This window comes from Abrus precatorius, unplaced genomic scaffold, assembly GCF_003935025.1.
Source record: "Abrus precatorius isolate BTA unplaced genomic scaffold, Abrus_2018 Scaffold7, whole genome shotgun sequence".
Lineage (NCBI taxonomy): Eukaryota > Viridiplantae > Streptophyta > Magnoliopsida > Fabales > Fabaceae > Abrus > Abrus precatorius.
The window spans coordinates 37,357,068-37,372,993 of record NW_020874417.1 but is presented as its reverse complement, the minus strand read 5'-3'; the positions used below and the strand labels follow the sequence as shown (position 1 = coordinate 37,372,993).

Below are 15,926 nucleotides of genomic sequence, written 5' to 3'. Positions count from 1 at the left end.
CCTTACTATTGTTAACATGTCTTCATACTTAAACTTTTTTTTATGCATCATCTTTCATTTTTTTTATTACCAATAATTTAAGGAAGTTGGGTCTCAAAAGCTCACTGGGATTAAAAACATGTCTCAAAGTTCAAATTCAGAGTGTCTATAAAAGTAATTAGAGATCACCTACCATCGAATTTGAATTTACATTTTTATGTGATACAAATTCGATACTTACCAACTAAACCAACCTCTGTTTTACTTACAACTAATAATATTTTAATTATATTTTTAATATATTATTACAGAAATTAATATCACTGATTCTATCTCTGAGAGTGTGTTTAAATGAGTTATTTCAAATGAATAATTCATTTTTTTTCAAATTACAATTTTTTGAGTTAAAATTTGTTGTTTAAATAAATAATATAATTTTAAAGAATTTAAAATTATACGAATTTTAGTAGAGAGAATTTTAATAAACTAAAATTAAATAATTTTAAATCCTAACAAAATAGTGAAAATTTATAATTAATTTTATCAAATACAGTGATACACTGTGGATGCTCTTGTACCATACTTGTGCATGTGTTTCATTTGCATTCATGCACTATACTATAGGACACTACATTTTCACCTTGTGTGATTTATTTTTGTTATGTTGCTCGTATAGACATTAATTTCATTATCAACGTAGCAAACATACACTAAATCATATTAGCATTGTTTGCGAGAAATTGCTGTATTCACTTCCATCTATTTTATTTGCCACGGATCATGGGGACTACTTGTTGTCAACCACCTTGAATACGAAAAAAACACGTCCAACACCTAATAGTCAACGTTGAGCAGTGATACTCCTGTAATAAGGACCTATGCTTCAACGTGGGACTTGTATTATCTAGTTGTATGGCATAGCTTTACCTAGTTAAATATTTAATTACATTTCAAAATGTTAATACTAGAAGAGCACTAGTATATCCTTTTACAGAACAAGAGAACGCTAGTCCTACTATATAATAAATATGAGAGAGGGAGAGACAAAGGAAAGAGAGAGAGACGTAGCAGAGTTTGATAGCACCCATAAAAAAACAGACATGTCTGAAATTTCTTGAATCTGATTTCTTGGATGCCCATTCTTCAAGTCATAGCAAATTTCTTTAACATAATGGTAAATCTTAATTAATTTAATTTGGTCCTTGTGTGTCGAGCAAACAAAACAGGCATCTCCTTTTTAATAGGTGAAGTGAAAATATCTGAGATGGTCCTCTTATAGAATATTCCGACAAGGAAGAGTAGGAAAGAAAGGAAGTGGTGTAGCGGTTTTGGTGGTTGAGGGGCACAGGAAAGTGGTGGCGGAAGAGTGACAGCACAGGGACAGGGGGCGACTTTCATTTATAGATTGTTGGAAGGTGAATGGGAAAAGCAGAGAAGAGAGAATAATAGAAAATGGAAACAGGGGGCGACTTTCATTTGATACGGTGAATGGGGCCGTGTATTGGATAAAGGGGCACGTGAGGGAAATGGCATCCAATCACGGGGCAGTGATGTAATAAGCAGCCTTAAACTATTCTACAAGTGGCATCTTCCACTCTCCATTGCCATCTAATTCCAATTTCTAATATCTATCAATCTCAAGCTTTCAAAAATTCAAGACCATGTACCCCTCTTCCTCCTCCTCCTCCCACTCCCACACCTCCGTCAGCCAGGCGGGTGCCGGAGTGGGGGTTGGCCTCACCCGCTACGGCTCTGCTCCGGGCTCTCTCCTCACCAGCACGGTCGAGGCCGTTATTGGCCCTTACTATTCGGGAGACTCTTCCGAGTCAAACTGCAAGGACCAGGGGCATGGATCTTCCTCTTACGACAACCACGCCTTCGGATCCGCCTTGCTCCGTCAGAAAAGCACTCCCGCCGCTTTTCTCTCTCATCTCGCCGCCACCACTCCCAATCACAGCCACAGCCACAGCCACAACGGTATTAACCTTTTTTTCTTTTTTCTTTTTTTTATTGCATTTCCCCTCCCCCTGGGGGGCACTTTCGGCTTTTCATCTAATTTTGTAACGCCCCACTTGCCCGGGCCCGGGCCCAATTGCCTTTCTTCTCTTTTCTTTCTCTTTTGGCGCAGCGGGCTTCACGATCACCCGGGGCAGCTCTCATTCCGCAAGGTTGAAGTCTCAATTGAGCTTCACGGGTCATTGCCAAGAATCTGAGAACAGCAACAATGTCGTCGTTGGGGTTGGGGACCCCGCCGCCTTCGCGTGGGACAGTTCCACTTCCATTGCCTTTTCTGCCCCCCCAACCAAGCGTTCCAAAAATGGCAACGATCCCTCCGACATTCTGCATTGTCTCACTGCCTTGGAATCTCAGGTAACCTTGATCTGGTCCAATCAGATGACGATAAGAGTAATATAGTTTGTTTCACGTTACAAGTGAGTTTCCTTTGGATTCCTCTCTTCAGTTTAGTCTCCCACAAACGACTCTGGAGATGGCAACAGTGGAGAAGCTATTGCATATTCCTGAAGATTCCGTCCCTTGTAAAATCCGCGCCAAGCGAGGTTGCGCTACTCATCCGCGTAGCATTGCAGAGAGGGTTCGTCAAACTTGCTTTCTTCATTTTTCTTTTCTTTTCTAGGAATCCTTTTGCAACGCTCCTCTTTTTTTAACATACGCAGGAGAGAAGAACAAGAATAAGTGGCAAGCTCAAGAAATTACAGGACCTTGTGCCTAATATGGATAAGGTGAAGCTCTTTTCCCTATCAATTCAATCTGCTGCTTACTGTCACTTTTCATTCAATTAAGATGAAGCTGCATAGCGGTTAGTCAAAATGAAGTTACCAATTATTATTTCTTACAAAACCTAGCAAAAAGAATACACTTAGGTGAATCGTAACTTAGAAATTCAAGTTACAGTAGTTTATAATTACAGAGCGTAGGTATGTGTGGCCTATGCCCTGGGGCCACTATTTCAGAAATACAAATTCTTTCTATAAATTAGTTTGATATGAGAGTATCTTCAATTGAATCGGAGACAAAGAAATATCTTCATTAATATTTTATATATCAAATCAGTGTCTGAAGTATATGTTGTGGGTATCCTGATGTTGTTTCAAAATGTCATTGTAGCAAACAAGCTATGCAGACATGCTGGATTTGGCCGTTCAACATATTAAAGGTCTTCAAAGTCAGGTTCAGGTACATTATGTAGAATAGTTGTGATTTCTATGCATATTCACATTTTTTTTTAATGCTTCGTATCGGTACAGTATTCTTAAATTAAATGTCTTCATTAATAGGTTTTATTTGTAATATACTGAAAAATAAACCAAACATGCTGAAGACCTCGACTCTTAGTCTGTTCGTTAGTAATGTCATTTTTTCAAATGTATTCTTGTTGGCATAGCTTTAGTAAAGCTGGTGTGACATTGTAAAGTAATGAATTTTAAATATCTTCAGGCACAACTCACAAAGAATAAATTGAAGCTCTAGTTAATTTTTAATACATCTGTTGATCTTGATTTCTTTTTTTTTTTTTGGCCCCTTTTTCAGAAGCTTCACAAAGAACTTGAGAATTGCACTTGCGGATGCAAACAAAGCAAATAGCTTATTTTGTTTTACTAGATTTATGGCAACGTGCATAGAAGTCAAGGTTTTGATGGCAAAGAACGAAAACTGATTTTGTACCGTCTTACTTAAATGGACAATGACGGAGCCAAATGATTCTAGGATGTCAATTCTACAGTTGTACAGTGTATGATATGGTAGTCCAGAAAAATTTGTTTGTTTTCTTCTAGAATCAAGAATTGCCTTCCAAAGTCGAGATTGCTTCTCTCTTGAGATTGTTTATTTTGTTGTTTGGGTAAGGCTGTTACGATGAATATTTATGAAATCAGAACAATAATAGAAATAAGAATGGGATTAATTAGTGAATTCTGTTTTGTTTTGTCTCATCCTGTTTTTTTGTTTGCTGAATTATTATGGATAATTATAACCAATAAAAGTGTGCACAAATATATCTGAAACAAATAATTTCTTTACGCTACCAATGGCTATTTTTTTGTCTGCGTCGTCAAAAGCGGTGGATAAAATGACTTCTCACAACTTTTTATGCCAAAGAAATTTAATCACCGTTACGAGTTTGAGGTGTTCAATTACGCTTAAGATCAATACACCGTTCAAGGTAACAACATATGTGGAGTCTTTATATAATTTTTATATACATTTTATTGGTATTGAAAATTGGATTACATGGATGCATGGGTTAGGATTGTCCCTTCTCAATCTTCTTAAAGATTTTTATATGTTATTTATTTTAACAAAGTTTGATAGCATTGTATAATATACTGTTTCAATTATGCGCATCGAAGTTTGTTCACTTTATGGTTCTTAAATATTTTCTGAATCTGTTCTTGATCACACTGTCATTAACTGTGCACTCGTGGATGCAGTATTTATTATTTTTGTGAAAATGGTCGTTGAATGCGTTGGATTATTAATGTAATAAAATTTTCATTTCAAACAACGTCTTCAATTAGTTTTGAACGTGCATTCTTACCAGATAATAGATCCTTTCTTTTATTAAGTTGGGGTTAAGTTACAAATAGAAAATACATATTAATTGAATTACTGGTCAAGTGTCGAATAACAACTAATATGAATTATTAAGAGCGTTTATCTAAGTTATATCATGTGGGAAATAGACCAAGGAAGTTAAAAACATTATATTAAAAATTCTATCAACTTTATATAGATAATCCGATGTGATATCTTTAACAAATTTTTATAAAAAATTAAAACACTAGTCATGGCTTATTTTATTTTATTTTTTCAAACTTTTTGCATATAGGAGAATATTAATTGCATGATGATACCTCCATAACTTTCCAATAATTTAACTAGATAAACAGTTCCAACAATTTAATCCAAATGTTCCATATTTGATATAATAAATAATTGTTATATATTTTAAATAATATTTATATCGTGCTAAATGCTATAAAAATGTAACTAGTATAACTTTTTAAGGTGTGAGACAAATGTTAGAAAAATGTTTATTATTTATTTAATAAAAGCGAATGGTGGAGGAAAGAAGAAAGGGTTGTGCGAATAGGATAGGAGGAAGCAATTGTATGGTTAAGAATAGGAAAGAAGAAAAGAAAGGTGACGAATGAGGCGGTGGAAGAGAAATGGCAGTGGGGTTGAGAAACCTGAGATGGATGAGTTTGGTATTGGGAGTATTGAACATCTTGGTGGTGCTGATGGGTGCCTTCCTCATTTTCCGAACTCACCGCTTCTGCGATCGCCGCTTCTTGCACCCTTTCCTCGCTGTTTCTGTCACCGCTCTTCTTAGGGTTCTTGTCATGTTTCATTCCGCCATTGCACAAGAAGCCGCTGCCACCCTCATTCTTGACGACTCCAACGACCTACTCACGCGCCTTCAAAGACGGGTATTTCATTCACTCATTCTTTCTTTCTTTCTTTCAATTCATTGCATTTATGTATTTAATTAACTCAACATGATTCAATTAACTGAACGTGTTTCAAGAAATAGGCCAGGTATAAGAAATGGCTCTGGTGGAGTCGCTGTTCCGCGGTCGTTATAGTGCTCCAGTTTTGCTCTGCAACTTTCCTTGTACTCAAGTCTGCTGACTATTTCTCTACACACGGTTGTCTTTTAGGTAGGTGAGTGGCTGTGTGTTCATCCATCTATGCTTCTTTAGACGGAATGCATGCCTTGATTGTTACTCTTAACACGTTTCAAATCTTTGAAATGCAGAATCCAAATGGGACCACGACTTACTGTTTTTCTTCATGATCCTCGTCTCTTTCCTTGCTATTATGCAGTGCTTTGCCGGCTCTGATGTTCTCAAATGGAGATCTTTCTATGAAACCCATGATAATGCTTGGAAATGCCATTATAGTGAGGTCTTTGACAATGGCATACGCGAGACCTTATGTTGTCTTGGCCGCGTCAAATACTTGTATGCACCCAATATTTCTTTTCTTGCAAAACTTCTCACCATTTTACAACTCTCATCTCTTCTTCTTTAATTGCTTCTGCAGGCGTGCATTGGAAGAAGATGAAGTCTATTCGGTTGCACGATTATTAGGCGATCTTGTTGCTTATCGTGCTTCTGGAACTGGCCACATGGAACTCTTGGCAGGTTTCTTCAAATCTTTATTTGTAACTTGTTGCACTTTTCTCGTTGCTGTATGTCACATAATGTTGTCCCAAAGGGTAATCAAACTACACTACATACACCAAAGTCTAATTATCTATCAAGAAAATGAATATGGTCCGGTGTGGATAAAATTTTCACTAAGTACTTATAGGAGTAAAAAATTAAGTTGTAAAATGAATTAAGTTCTTTCCATAAGCTAAAATCAACATATGTTTCTCTATTTTTCGCTTTTGTCTTTTAGACAGGAGGAATTGGGGACGCCACTCACTTGTTACTAGTCTTTTGTGTTTTTCTTTCTTCTTTTCTTTTCATCATGAACACAATAAATTACCTGACTTGCCAAATACTAATATATCAGCTGCCTGCTGTTATGTGCTCCGGTTCCTCGATGATTAGGATCAGAAGAACATGTGGCTGAGTTCAGGGGTGTAGCTGTTGCAGGATTTATGCTGTTATCTGAATAGGAATATTTGAGTCAATGGGTCTTATTTTAGATGGATGATCTAGCATGCATTATTATGATAACGTTGACCTCACCATTTTTTGTTTGGAATATGGAAAGAACTAATTTAATTTCAGTTTCATGTCACCTGTTTGTAGTTAATGACATTGGAGTTTTTGTTGTTCAGCTTTAGCTTTGCTTCAAAGCCATGGGAAATCTTCAGAATCCTATGAAGAATCCATTGAACTGCCAGAGATGCAAATTAGGGAGGCTGCAGCTCTTCATAAATTTGCTGAAGCTGCATACACAGTATTATTGCTGTAAACTTTATTCCAAATTGATGTTTTTGTTTGTACTAACTTGCTTTGAACATTTATCCTGTTTTTATGATGCAGGGCCCCTTACTTGATGTTGGACGAAATCCCTTTATCTTTCCTTGTGCATGGCTGTATAGACAAGGGATTCTGTCTCCTTGGACACGCAATAGGTGGTAGTTTGTTGGATATTCAATTTTTTGTCCTATATAACTGAATTGTCATTTGTCAGTAGTTTTAACTTTTTATTTTATGTGAAATTTGTTTAGTTGAATATTAAAAACACCTTTATGGTCAATGTGATCTCAATTCTTGTTCTTCACAACTTGAAATGCTCTAGGAACTCCAAAAAGTATGTTGTTTATGAAAGATATGCAACATGGTTGGAGGGCTCTACTTTTCCAGTTCTTTCCCCCATTGTTGTAGTTTGTAGCTTTTTTCCCTTCTCTCTGTTGATTTTAAATCTGGTGATCAGTAGATGTCATCTGAATAGTTGTGCCCGCATTTTTATTAGGACGTATTAGCTTTCAGGCATTCTTATATCTTGTTGATTTTTGTACATTCTCTCTGCCTCTCCATTCTCTCTCTACATTATGTCTTTTTCACTATACAAATTCTAAGAACTTTATCTTCAACATTGTAAATTTATGTTCTATTTTCATCTTCTTAGACGACCTGCATTGGATGGTGACAACTGGTGGCGAGGTCATGCTGCGGCCTTTCTAAATTATGTCGATTTGCCTCCAGAAGTGCTCAGACATGGGCGAGTCAGCCAGGTGAAAGGATTTAAATACCCAAATCTGGTCTACAATGCTTTGGTTTCTTCAAGGGGCTAATTTACTGTGTAATGTAAACCGACTAACTGCTGCCTTTTTTATTTGGCTAATCAGTATAGGTGTCCGAATATTTTAATTCCATTTGATAGTTAATTTTAAAAGTGGGGAAACTCAGATCTTTTCTACTGGAGATGATAATAAACATGATTTGTGCATGATATTATGAATATTTCAGTTTTTATATTATACTGGCCAATTTTATATGCAGTTAAAGGGCTTGTTTTTTGTTTGATACTCATGCCAGGTCAAGTGTCAAGCTGCATATTTTATCGTGGTTCTACATCATCTACAATCTGTAGTAATTGCTATACGTGGAACTGAAACTCCAGAGGACCTAATAACTGATGGGTTATGCAAGGAATGCACCCTTTCTGCAGATGATTTGGCTGGCTTGATTAAGTATTTTTCATTCTCCCTCTTTTTATCCCTTTGAAACACTTTGACAAACAGATAGATAACTTTAGGTGTAGAACCTGTAGTCGACAAGTTACTAAGAATATATATAGAGAACAAGAAATTTCACTAATTGGAAATACAAAATTGTGTTAGAATTACATGGTTATTACCTTTATACTAACATAACAAATCCCAAGCCTATTGACAAGACAGTGCTGTAGGACAATACTTGAGTCTGCTTGCATATTTTGGGTATTGTAGTCAGATCAGGAATATGGTTTTCGAATGAACTCTACATTTGGTCAGATAACTAGTGGAAAAAAGACTTTCTACGTCGATTAAAAAAAAGTTTTTTACGTTGGTTCTACAACCGGTGTAGATACAGGCAATGTAGAAAGTCTATCGGTTGTTAATAACCGATATAAAATGTGTCACTTTCTATATCAATTGTTCATAATAACTAATATAAAAAATGTTCTTTTTGTTCATGTTCGTGTTCATAATAACTATTATCGTGTTCGCTGTCTAATTTATGCTATTTCATTGGCGTGTATATAAATTTTAAATTTCGATTGATTTTATATCAGTTCCTAAAAATAATTGATGTAGAAAATATTTTTTACACTAATTTTTTTTTTACATCCGTTGTTTATTTAATTGATATAAAAAGTTTTATAATTTTAAAAAATCGAAAAAAAACACTGAAAAATAAAAAAATTGGAGAAAACATTGAAATTTTGAAAAAATAGTTTGTTCAAACTCTTTTTGGGAGCTTGGATTAAATAGATCTCAAAAAGTTATATGAAATAGATATATAATTTGCATAAATCGGAGTCTTGTACTAAAAGTTATGTCCATTCAAAATTTATAACTATGAATGCGAAAAATTGCAGAACTTTCTACATTGATTCTTTTGACAACTGATATAAAAAAGTTCTCACAAATTTCAAAAATGTCATCGTATTTTTTTTACATCGGTTGTTTTTAGAACGGATGTAGAAAGTATTTTTCACATCAGTTCTTTTAACAACCAACATAGAAAAGTTCGTGTAAATTTTAAAAATGTCACTGCATTTTTTTCTACATTGATTAAAAAAGAATTAATGTAGAATCTTGTTGTAAAAAGGGTTTTTTATGCTAGTGGGTTCTAAACAAAGGCAAATGACATACTATCAAGTTCTTTATATCTGCAGAAAGCATCATGGGGAACTTCCTCATCTTCTATATATGATATCTTACAGTTTCAGCTCCAATGTGTAATTGATTATATGCCCCAAACTGTATAGATCTTTAGTTCCAACATAATATCTTGGTTCCTGACTTCAATATTTTATGTTCCTGTTTGCAGCTGCAACTACATTCCTTCTGATATAAAGAAAAAGGTAACTTCAACATTCCCCCACTATGGGCATTCAGGCATAGTTGAGGCTTCACGAGAGCTTTTTATGCAGATTGAAGGAAATCCTGAAGAACCTGGTAAGAAATACTTGAGATTCTTTAGACACAAGGTTCTTTGTTCTAGAGAGTTGACCCTGTCAAATTGTTTTTTAATCCCCTTTGCTTTTTGACAATAATTGCTTTTTGAAATGGAAATGCAGACTCGGAATCATATGGGCTTCTTTCTAATTTACTGGGATTTGGTTGTGAATGCTTTGGGTATAATGTCCGTATAGTGGGGCATTCACTTGGGGGTGCTATAGCTGCATTGCTTGGACTGCAAGTACGGTATTTCTTCCTTAAAAAGGATTATTTTCTAATTTTGCTTCTTTAGTAAACACGACTTCCATATTTTGATTGCATCTAGAACTAGGTACTGATTAAAAGGCTATTCTGAAAAAATTGTATACAGAGAACAAATAATCCCTGCTTCCTTAGAAAATGCAGAATACATGAGAGACTTGACTCAACAAAATATATATGCATCTCAATTGTATTAGGTTTGTAACTTCTGAGCCAAAAATCTAGGGTGAAACCTATAAATCAGGTGCAACTTATAAGTCAAATATTATATGCAGCATACAACTATACTTTCAGCATTTAAAGAGAGAACTTTTTCATATAAGTTCAATGCTTACTTTTTCATCACTGAAATTTAACACGGTTACGGAAGTGATTTTGGACATCATTTTCCTGCCTTTTTTTGGTTTGTTTACATCCTACATAGCATTTTAAGCATGTGATTTTATTTTTAAATAAATTGCTGAGCTTTTCCACAGCTTTATAACCGCTACCCTAATCTGCATGTTTACTCATATGGGCCACTCCCATGTCTGGATTTAGTTGTGGCAAATGCATGTTCAGAATTTGTAACAAGGTAATTGTACTAGTAAAATTTTTTATTGTGGTTGATGCTCTGTTGGTAACATTTTCAGTTTCCTTTCTGTTTGCTTTCATTCTTTATGATGCAGTATTATATTTGGAAATGAATTTTCATCACGTCTTTCAATTGGATCTGTTATGCGACTAAGGGCAGCTGCAATCACATCACTATCACAAGATCCTAAAACAGATAGTGCCATGATCTTCAGACTTGCTCGTCGGTTTCTATATTTAAGCAAATATCAGAGGAATAAGCCCGAGGCCTCAGGGACCATTGTCCCGGAAGATCTGAACCATCAAATCTGTGGAAGCCATTGTGAGGCTGATAATAAAGGTTGGCCATCTTTAATTACATAGTAGTTATGTTGGAGAATACACATTGTTGCTATTATATGAGTGAGAAAATCACGTTTTCTTCCATGATTCATCAGACTGGTTTTTCAAAGGTGTTTTTTCTAAAAAGATTCCACTAATGGAGCAGGAAGCAACAAACAAGAGGTTCCAGAAGTTCCTCTCTGGGCTGAGACTCAGTCCATTAAAAGGGATCTTCTTGTTCCAGCTAACTGTGGTGAATATATGAACCCTTTTGATGATAGTGAAGATTGCCTCAATAACAAGCATGAAGAATTTTCGCTCTGGTCTGACACTAGGGCAAGGGACCATATTGTTGAAATTGATAATGCTGAATTTACAAATCCTTTTGCTATAGATGCACGCTCAATTGATGATCCTGTGTCTCAGTTCATAGATACTGTTCCAAATTCTGAAAATCCATCTGCTGATGATCCCCCGGAGATGTATCTGCCAGGACTTGTAATCCATGTTGTACCAGAGCAGAAAAGCCCTCAGCCTCAAACTGATCTTCAGACGTCATGGAGAATGCAGGAGAGAAGAAAATGTTATAGAGCTTACTTAGCAAATAGAGAAAGCTTCAAAGATATTATTGTTTCACCATCCATGTTCCTTGACCATCTCCCTTGGAGGTAATGGCAAATTACTACCAGGTCTTTTCCTCATTTCTTAACCTAAATGCTTGATAAGTGCTTATAGAAGCTACTTCTTTTGGTCAATTGTTCAACTTTCAGATGTCATGATGCCTTGCAGAAGATATTAAAAGCTCAATTTGCTAATGATCAAGTTGGACAAGTTTAGTGCGTATTTTGGCATTGAACGTGACATGAACTGTGGATTAATTTTTTTTGTGAGATGAGGAACTATGACAAAGAATGATCCTTTTGAGTTTTGACTTGTTCCCTCTCCTATGAAGAGTGTATTACCATTAATATACACTAAGGTGAGAATATTTTATTATCATAAGAAATGAGAACAGTAAATATAAATCATTAGATAATATTTGAATGATTAAGATTAAATGATAAATGTACATGATTTTTTTAAATAGTTTAACTTTAAATTTTGAGGATCTATGTATGATTGCTAAGTTTACTTATATTTTAAAGAGTTCCTAATGAGTGTCCAAAGAACAGTGGTAAAATATTTAATTTTAAAAAAATTAATAGAGATGATTTTTTTTTTTTAAGTTAAGATATTGGTTAGCATTGAAATGTTTCAGCCACTAGAAGAAAATCATTCTTTTAAACATGAGCTCATGTTAAAATTTGAAGTGCACTGATGATATATCTGGTGCTACGAGCCAAGAGTTTTTTTAATCTTTAGAATCAATTCTCACCCTGTACATGTGTCAATGCAAAATTTTTGACAAATTAATTTAGATATATATCCTAATTATGTTCAATGATTCAAAATTAATCGTATAAAATCTCTAGAACAACTGAGAACCGAATCTTAATATTTGTAGCTTTTCCTAGTGAAATGATAGCGTTTCTATTACCTCATGGTCTAACTGGTCATTCTTCTGTTTTAATTTAGAAAATAATTAGTAAAAAGACAAGTGCTTTTACAATTTGCGAAGTAGATTTGTACATGCCGGAAAACTTTTTAAAAGTAATTAGTAAAAGATCTTTATAAAAATATTTCAAAATTAATTGAATCAAACATGCAGAATTTCTTAATTGACATGACCAAAATCTATTCAAACCGAAAAACAATTCCTTTAAAATAAGTTTGTTTGCAAATTAAAAAAGTAAAGGGGGTTATTTACCCTTAAATTTTTATGAATTAGTATCATTATATGCTTTAAATTAAATTAATAATAAATAGTCTCTTACTTTCTCACTGTTCAAATAAACTCATTTTAAATGAACTTTATCCATTGGAGGCATATTTATCAGCTGCAGCACCCAACGGGCTATTTACCTTGGCAGAGTGGATATCGTAGTGAAAAAATAAATATTAATTTAATTCTTGGTAGAACAATAATTTGTATCGATTAACTTTAATAAAAATAAATTAGATTTTACAATTATGAAAAGTTAGTTAATACATTTTCTACCTGGATAGGCGAACTTGAGAGTGTTAGCAAGCAGCTATTGAAGTGGGCATTAACATTCCTAGTTACTTGTGGCTTTTTGAACTCGAAGTCATTAAAATTGGATTTGATGAAGAAAGAGTAAGCAAGAATTGCATTCTTAATTCAATGTTTAGTCGTTTAACATAGGGTTAATTCGTTTTTGACATACATGGCATGGCATGACCTCCTTTTTTTTTTGTTAGATGCTTTACACTCTGCAATGTTGCTAATAGAAACGTGGTTGATTTATTTCCTCAACCATTAAACTTAGATAACTACATCTTCATTCTTCCTGGAACCACTTTGACGATGAATGTCTAAAGTTGGTAATATAGAGCATGTTTGTTTTTATTTTTAAAAAATAAAAAAAAAATTGTTTTTTTTTTGTTTTAAAAAAACTCTTTAAAAATAAAAACAAACATGCTCTGAGTCTGTCTTCTCATATTCTATTTCCGATACATAATGCATACGATCAAATTGAACTAGTTAACTTTCTAACACTCCTCTGGGACTATGTAGGTGGCATGATTAGCCTTTGTCACATGCATATAATGATTTGTATAGAACACACTGCTGGTTTTTACTACTTTAGTTCTCTATAAAGAGAAGTATTAGGTTGCAATATTGTCACTTTAGTGTCAGCACTCAGCATTTTTTTTAATAATGTTTAACCTGAGAAAATGTGAATCTTTCTAAATCCATATACAGACACTAGACATTTTAAGATTCATATGTGATGGGTGTTGGCCTATCATGCATCTTGACACTCGTTTTATAATGTTCGGTTTTCTGGTGTGAAAGTTTCCTGAATGAGACTTTGACATGCAACAATACCCATGTTTATTGATGAGCTCGAGTACTTGGGCATTAGAGAATTGAGCATGCCCATGTTTATTGCCACCTCCTTTCAATTGTCATGATTGGTCAATGAAAAAAGGTCAAAGCTTGGTTCAGTGGAAACGAACTATTCAAATTTGTCGTGAGCCCAACTCGAGAGGCATCGTGGGGTTTTGGCAAAGCACGAATGCATGATGATTCCTTTGTGCTCAGATACCAAGATGATGTCTTCTAATTGAGGAGCAGACATAGAGCTTAAGATGATGTCTGCTCGCAAATTTCGAGTTCCATTATGGTAGCAACCAGTGATTAGTGGCAGTAAAAGTGGTGGTAGAGGCTATGTAAGGACAAACAAAACTTACGTGAAATATCTTCCATGTTTTTTGTTTTTATTAGTCTGGAGTTGACATTAGTTATCACCTCAAGACTTGTAAATTTTAAAAAATGCCATAAATTTTGTCGGTAAGGAAATACTGTCATGACTATATTATTTTTTATTGGGGAGGGATTCACAATCGAAACAGTTTGAAGAAAAAGAAAATCGAAGATGGAAGTATATATATATATATATATATATATATGTTACTTAACAATCCATCCCATTCTCTTTTCGGTGGATCTGCACATAATTTGATCAACCCTGCCCATGTTACGATTTTATTTGTATGTTCATTGGTCAAATTTGGAACTATTATTCAAATGCTACACAAAATATTAGAGCCCCATATCAAATGAATACTTATTTTATTTAAAAATAATTCTGATAAAATAATAAAAAGCATAGTTAAAGACCGTAAACGTGACAAAGAGGTTTGTGCCTGCCCTGCCAATAAAGGTTTCTGCCGATGAAAAGCTCATTGAATTCGTCTGTTTTGGAGGACGCAGCCACGCGTAGAGTGAGAAGCCATCATTTTCAACGATGTAGCAAACAGCATAATGCCATGTGTTCTTGTCTTGTTCAACTCTATATATCAATTCTGTTGTTTTTATCACGGGACGGTGAATTCTATATACTGTAAGTTGCTCTTTGAGGGGAAAACTAAGGTAAGAGAGAATATTGAGACACGAGAAACTTCGTAGAATAAATGTTATTGTTTAGATGAAAGAATAACGTGTCTGCTACAGATTCCTGCCTTAGCAAGCAGGGGCCCATAATAAAAACGATAGTCAATACATGGCCAATAATGGTCTTTGCTGATGCTGATTGATTTCAGCATAGTTAGGTGGGCTTCAAAATAAGTTTTAGTATGGTTTTTTTTTATGTAAAACAATCTTGATCACAGAGTTATCATATTTTGTATATTTTTACTAAAATAAAATTATTTCTCATAAAATCTAACTACAATTTTGAAGAAGAAGAAGAAATGGCAATGGTTCAAAAGATGACCGTGAAGAAAAATGAAATATTTTAGAGGAACCCAATAAATGTAGGATTGGACAGGAGGACGAATTGGTCGAACTATGGATAACGTTGCCACTTGCAGCCTCTCGCATGGATGACTTTTCTCTTTATTGCTTTTTCCCTTCCTTTTCCAGCGATTTACTGCCTTACTAATTTTATTTAAGACTTTTGCTACGTACTATACCATATATTAATCTTGTGGGGTTATGAACATGATATTTTAATATTTTATATGTTTAAAGCACTTCTTTTCTTGTACTCACAAGCATTTATGTCGGTTGTAGTTGTACTGTTAAATTTGTCTTCAATTTAATCCACTTCAGGTTAATATTATTCAATTATAAACTTTACCATAATCTTGATGATAAAAATTTTCTCCTAAGGCTTTTGTATGATTGAGGGTTTAAACGGGTGAAGAAACATGCAAAGGAAGATTGCATTTTCTGTTGTTTGATAAAGAGAGAAATGGAGGGAAAAGTTGAGTTCCAACAAAAATTAGAGTCCTTTCTTTATTGTTTTACTCATTAAAAATAATAATTTTTTATATATAAAAATTCTCTTCATTTTTCCTCATTTCTCTTGTTAACCTGTTCCAACAAGCATTAATTACTGCGTGATGTCAATTTGACCTTTTAATGTAATTTGAGTAATTAATATAAAAGGTCTATGTAGATCTAGCAAATATTTCTTACTTTCCCTGAAAGAACCTCTGTTTGTGCAATAATATTGTTCCCGGCATTGCTGTACGTTACTTTTACAGCAAATCAATATGAAAATTTGATAACATC

At 34.3% G+C, this 15,926-nt stretch overlaps 2 protein-coding genes across 6 annotated transcripts; both read left to right on the top strand.

Moving 5' to 3' along the window:
* The first annotated feature begins 1,096 nt into the window (after window positions 1–1,096).
* Window positions 1,097–3,907, top strand: LOC113870925 (transcription factor bHLH128). The gene is made up of 6 exons (XM_027507492.1): window positions 1,097–1,956; window positions 2,108–2,349; window positions 2,441–2,572; window positions 2,655–2,720; window positions 3,106–3,174; window positions 3,529–3,907. The coding sequence occupies exons 1-6, from the start codon at window positions 1,641–1,643 to the stop codon at window positions 3,580–3,582; spliced, it is 879 nt and encodes a 292-aa protein (XP_027363293.1). The 5' UTR covers window positions 1,097–1,640; the 3' UTR covers window positions 3,583–3,907.
* Window positions 3,908–5,020: 1,113 nt separating this feature from the next.
* LOC113870922 lies at window positions 5,021–11,916 on the top strand. Of its 5 annotated transcripts, none has more exons than XM_027507487.1 (14): window positions 5,021–5,426; window positions 5,531–5,657; window positions 5,756–5,960; window positions 6,043–6,143; window positions 6,791–6,912; window positions 6,999–7,090; window positions 7,588–7,693; window positions 7,998–8,152; window positions 9,498–9,625; window positions 9,748–9,869; window positions 10,366–10,463; window positions 10,558–10,802; window positions 10,950–11,451; window positions 11,554–11,890. In XM_027507487.1, the coding sequence occupies exons 1-14, from the start codon at window positions 5,166–5,168 to the stop codon at window positions 11,618–11,620; spliced, it is 2,331 nt and encodes a 776-aa protein (XP_027363288.1). In that variant the 5' UTR covers window positions 5,021–5,165; the 3' UTR covers window positions 11,621–11,890. The 5 variants fall into 5 exon arrangements, 2 of the variants coding, with proteins under 2 accessions (XP_027363288.1, XP_027363289.1); XM_027507488.1 differs by having other exon boundaries at window positions 5,074–5,426; window positions 5,525–5,657; window positions 11,554–11,828; XR_003505710.1 differs by having other exon boundaries at window positions 5,096–5,426; window positions 5,536–5,657; window positions 7,588–7,766; window positions 9,748–10,802; window positions 11,554–11,833.
* Window positions 11,917–15,926: the final 4,010 nt, after the last annotated feature.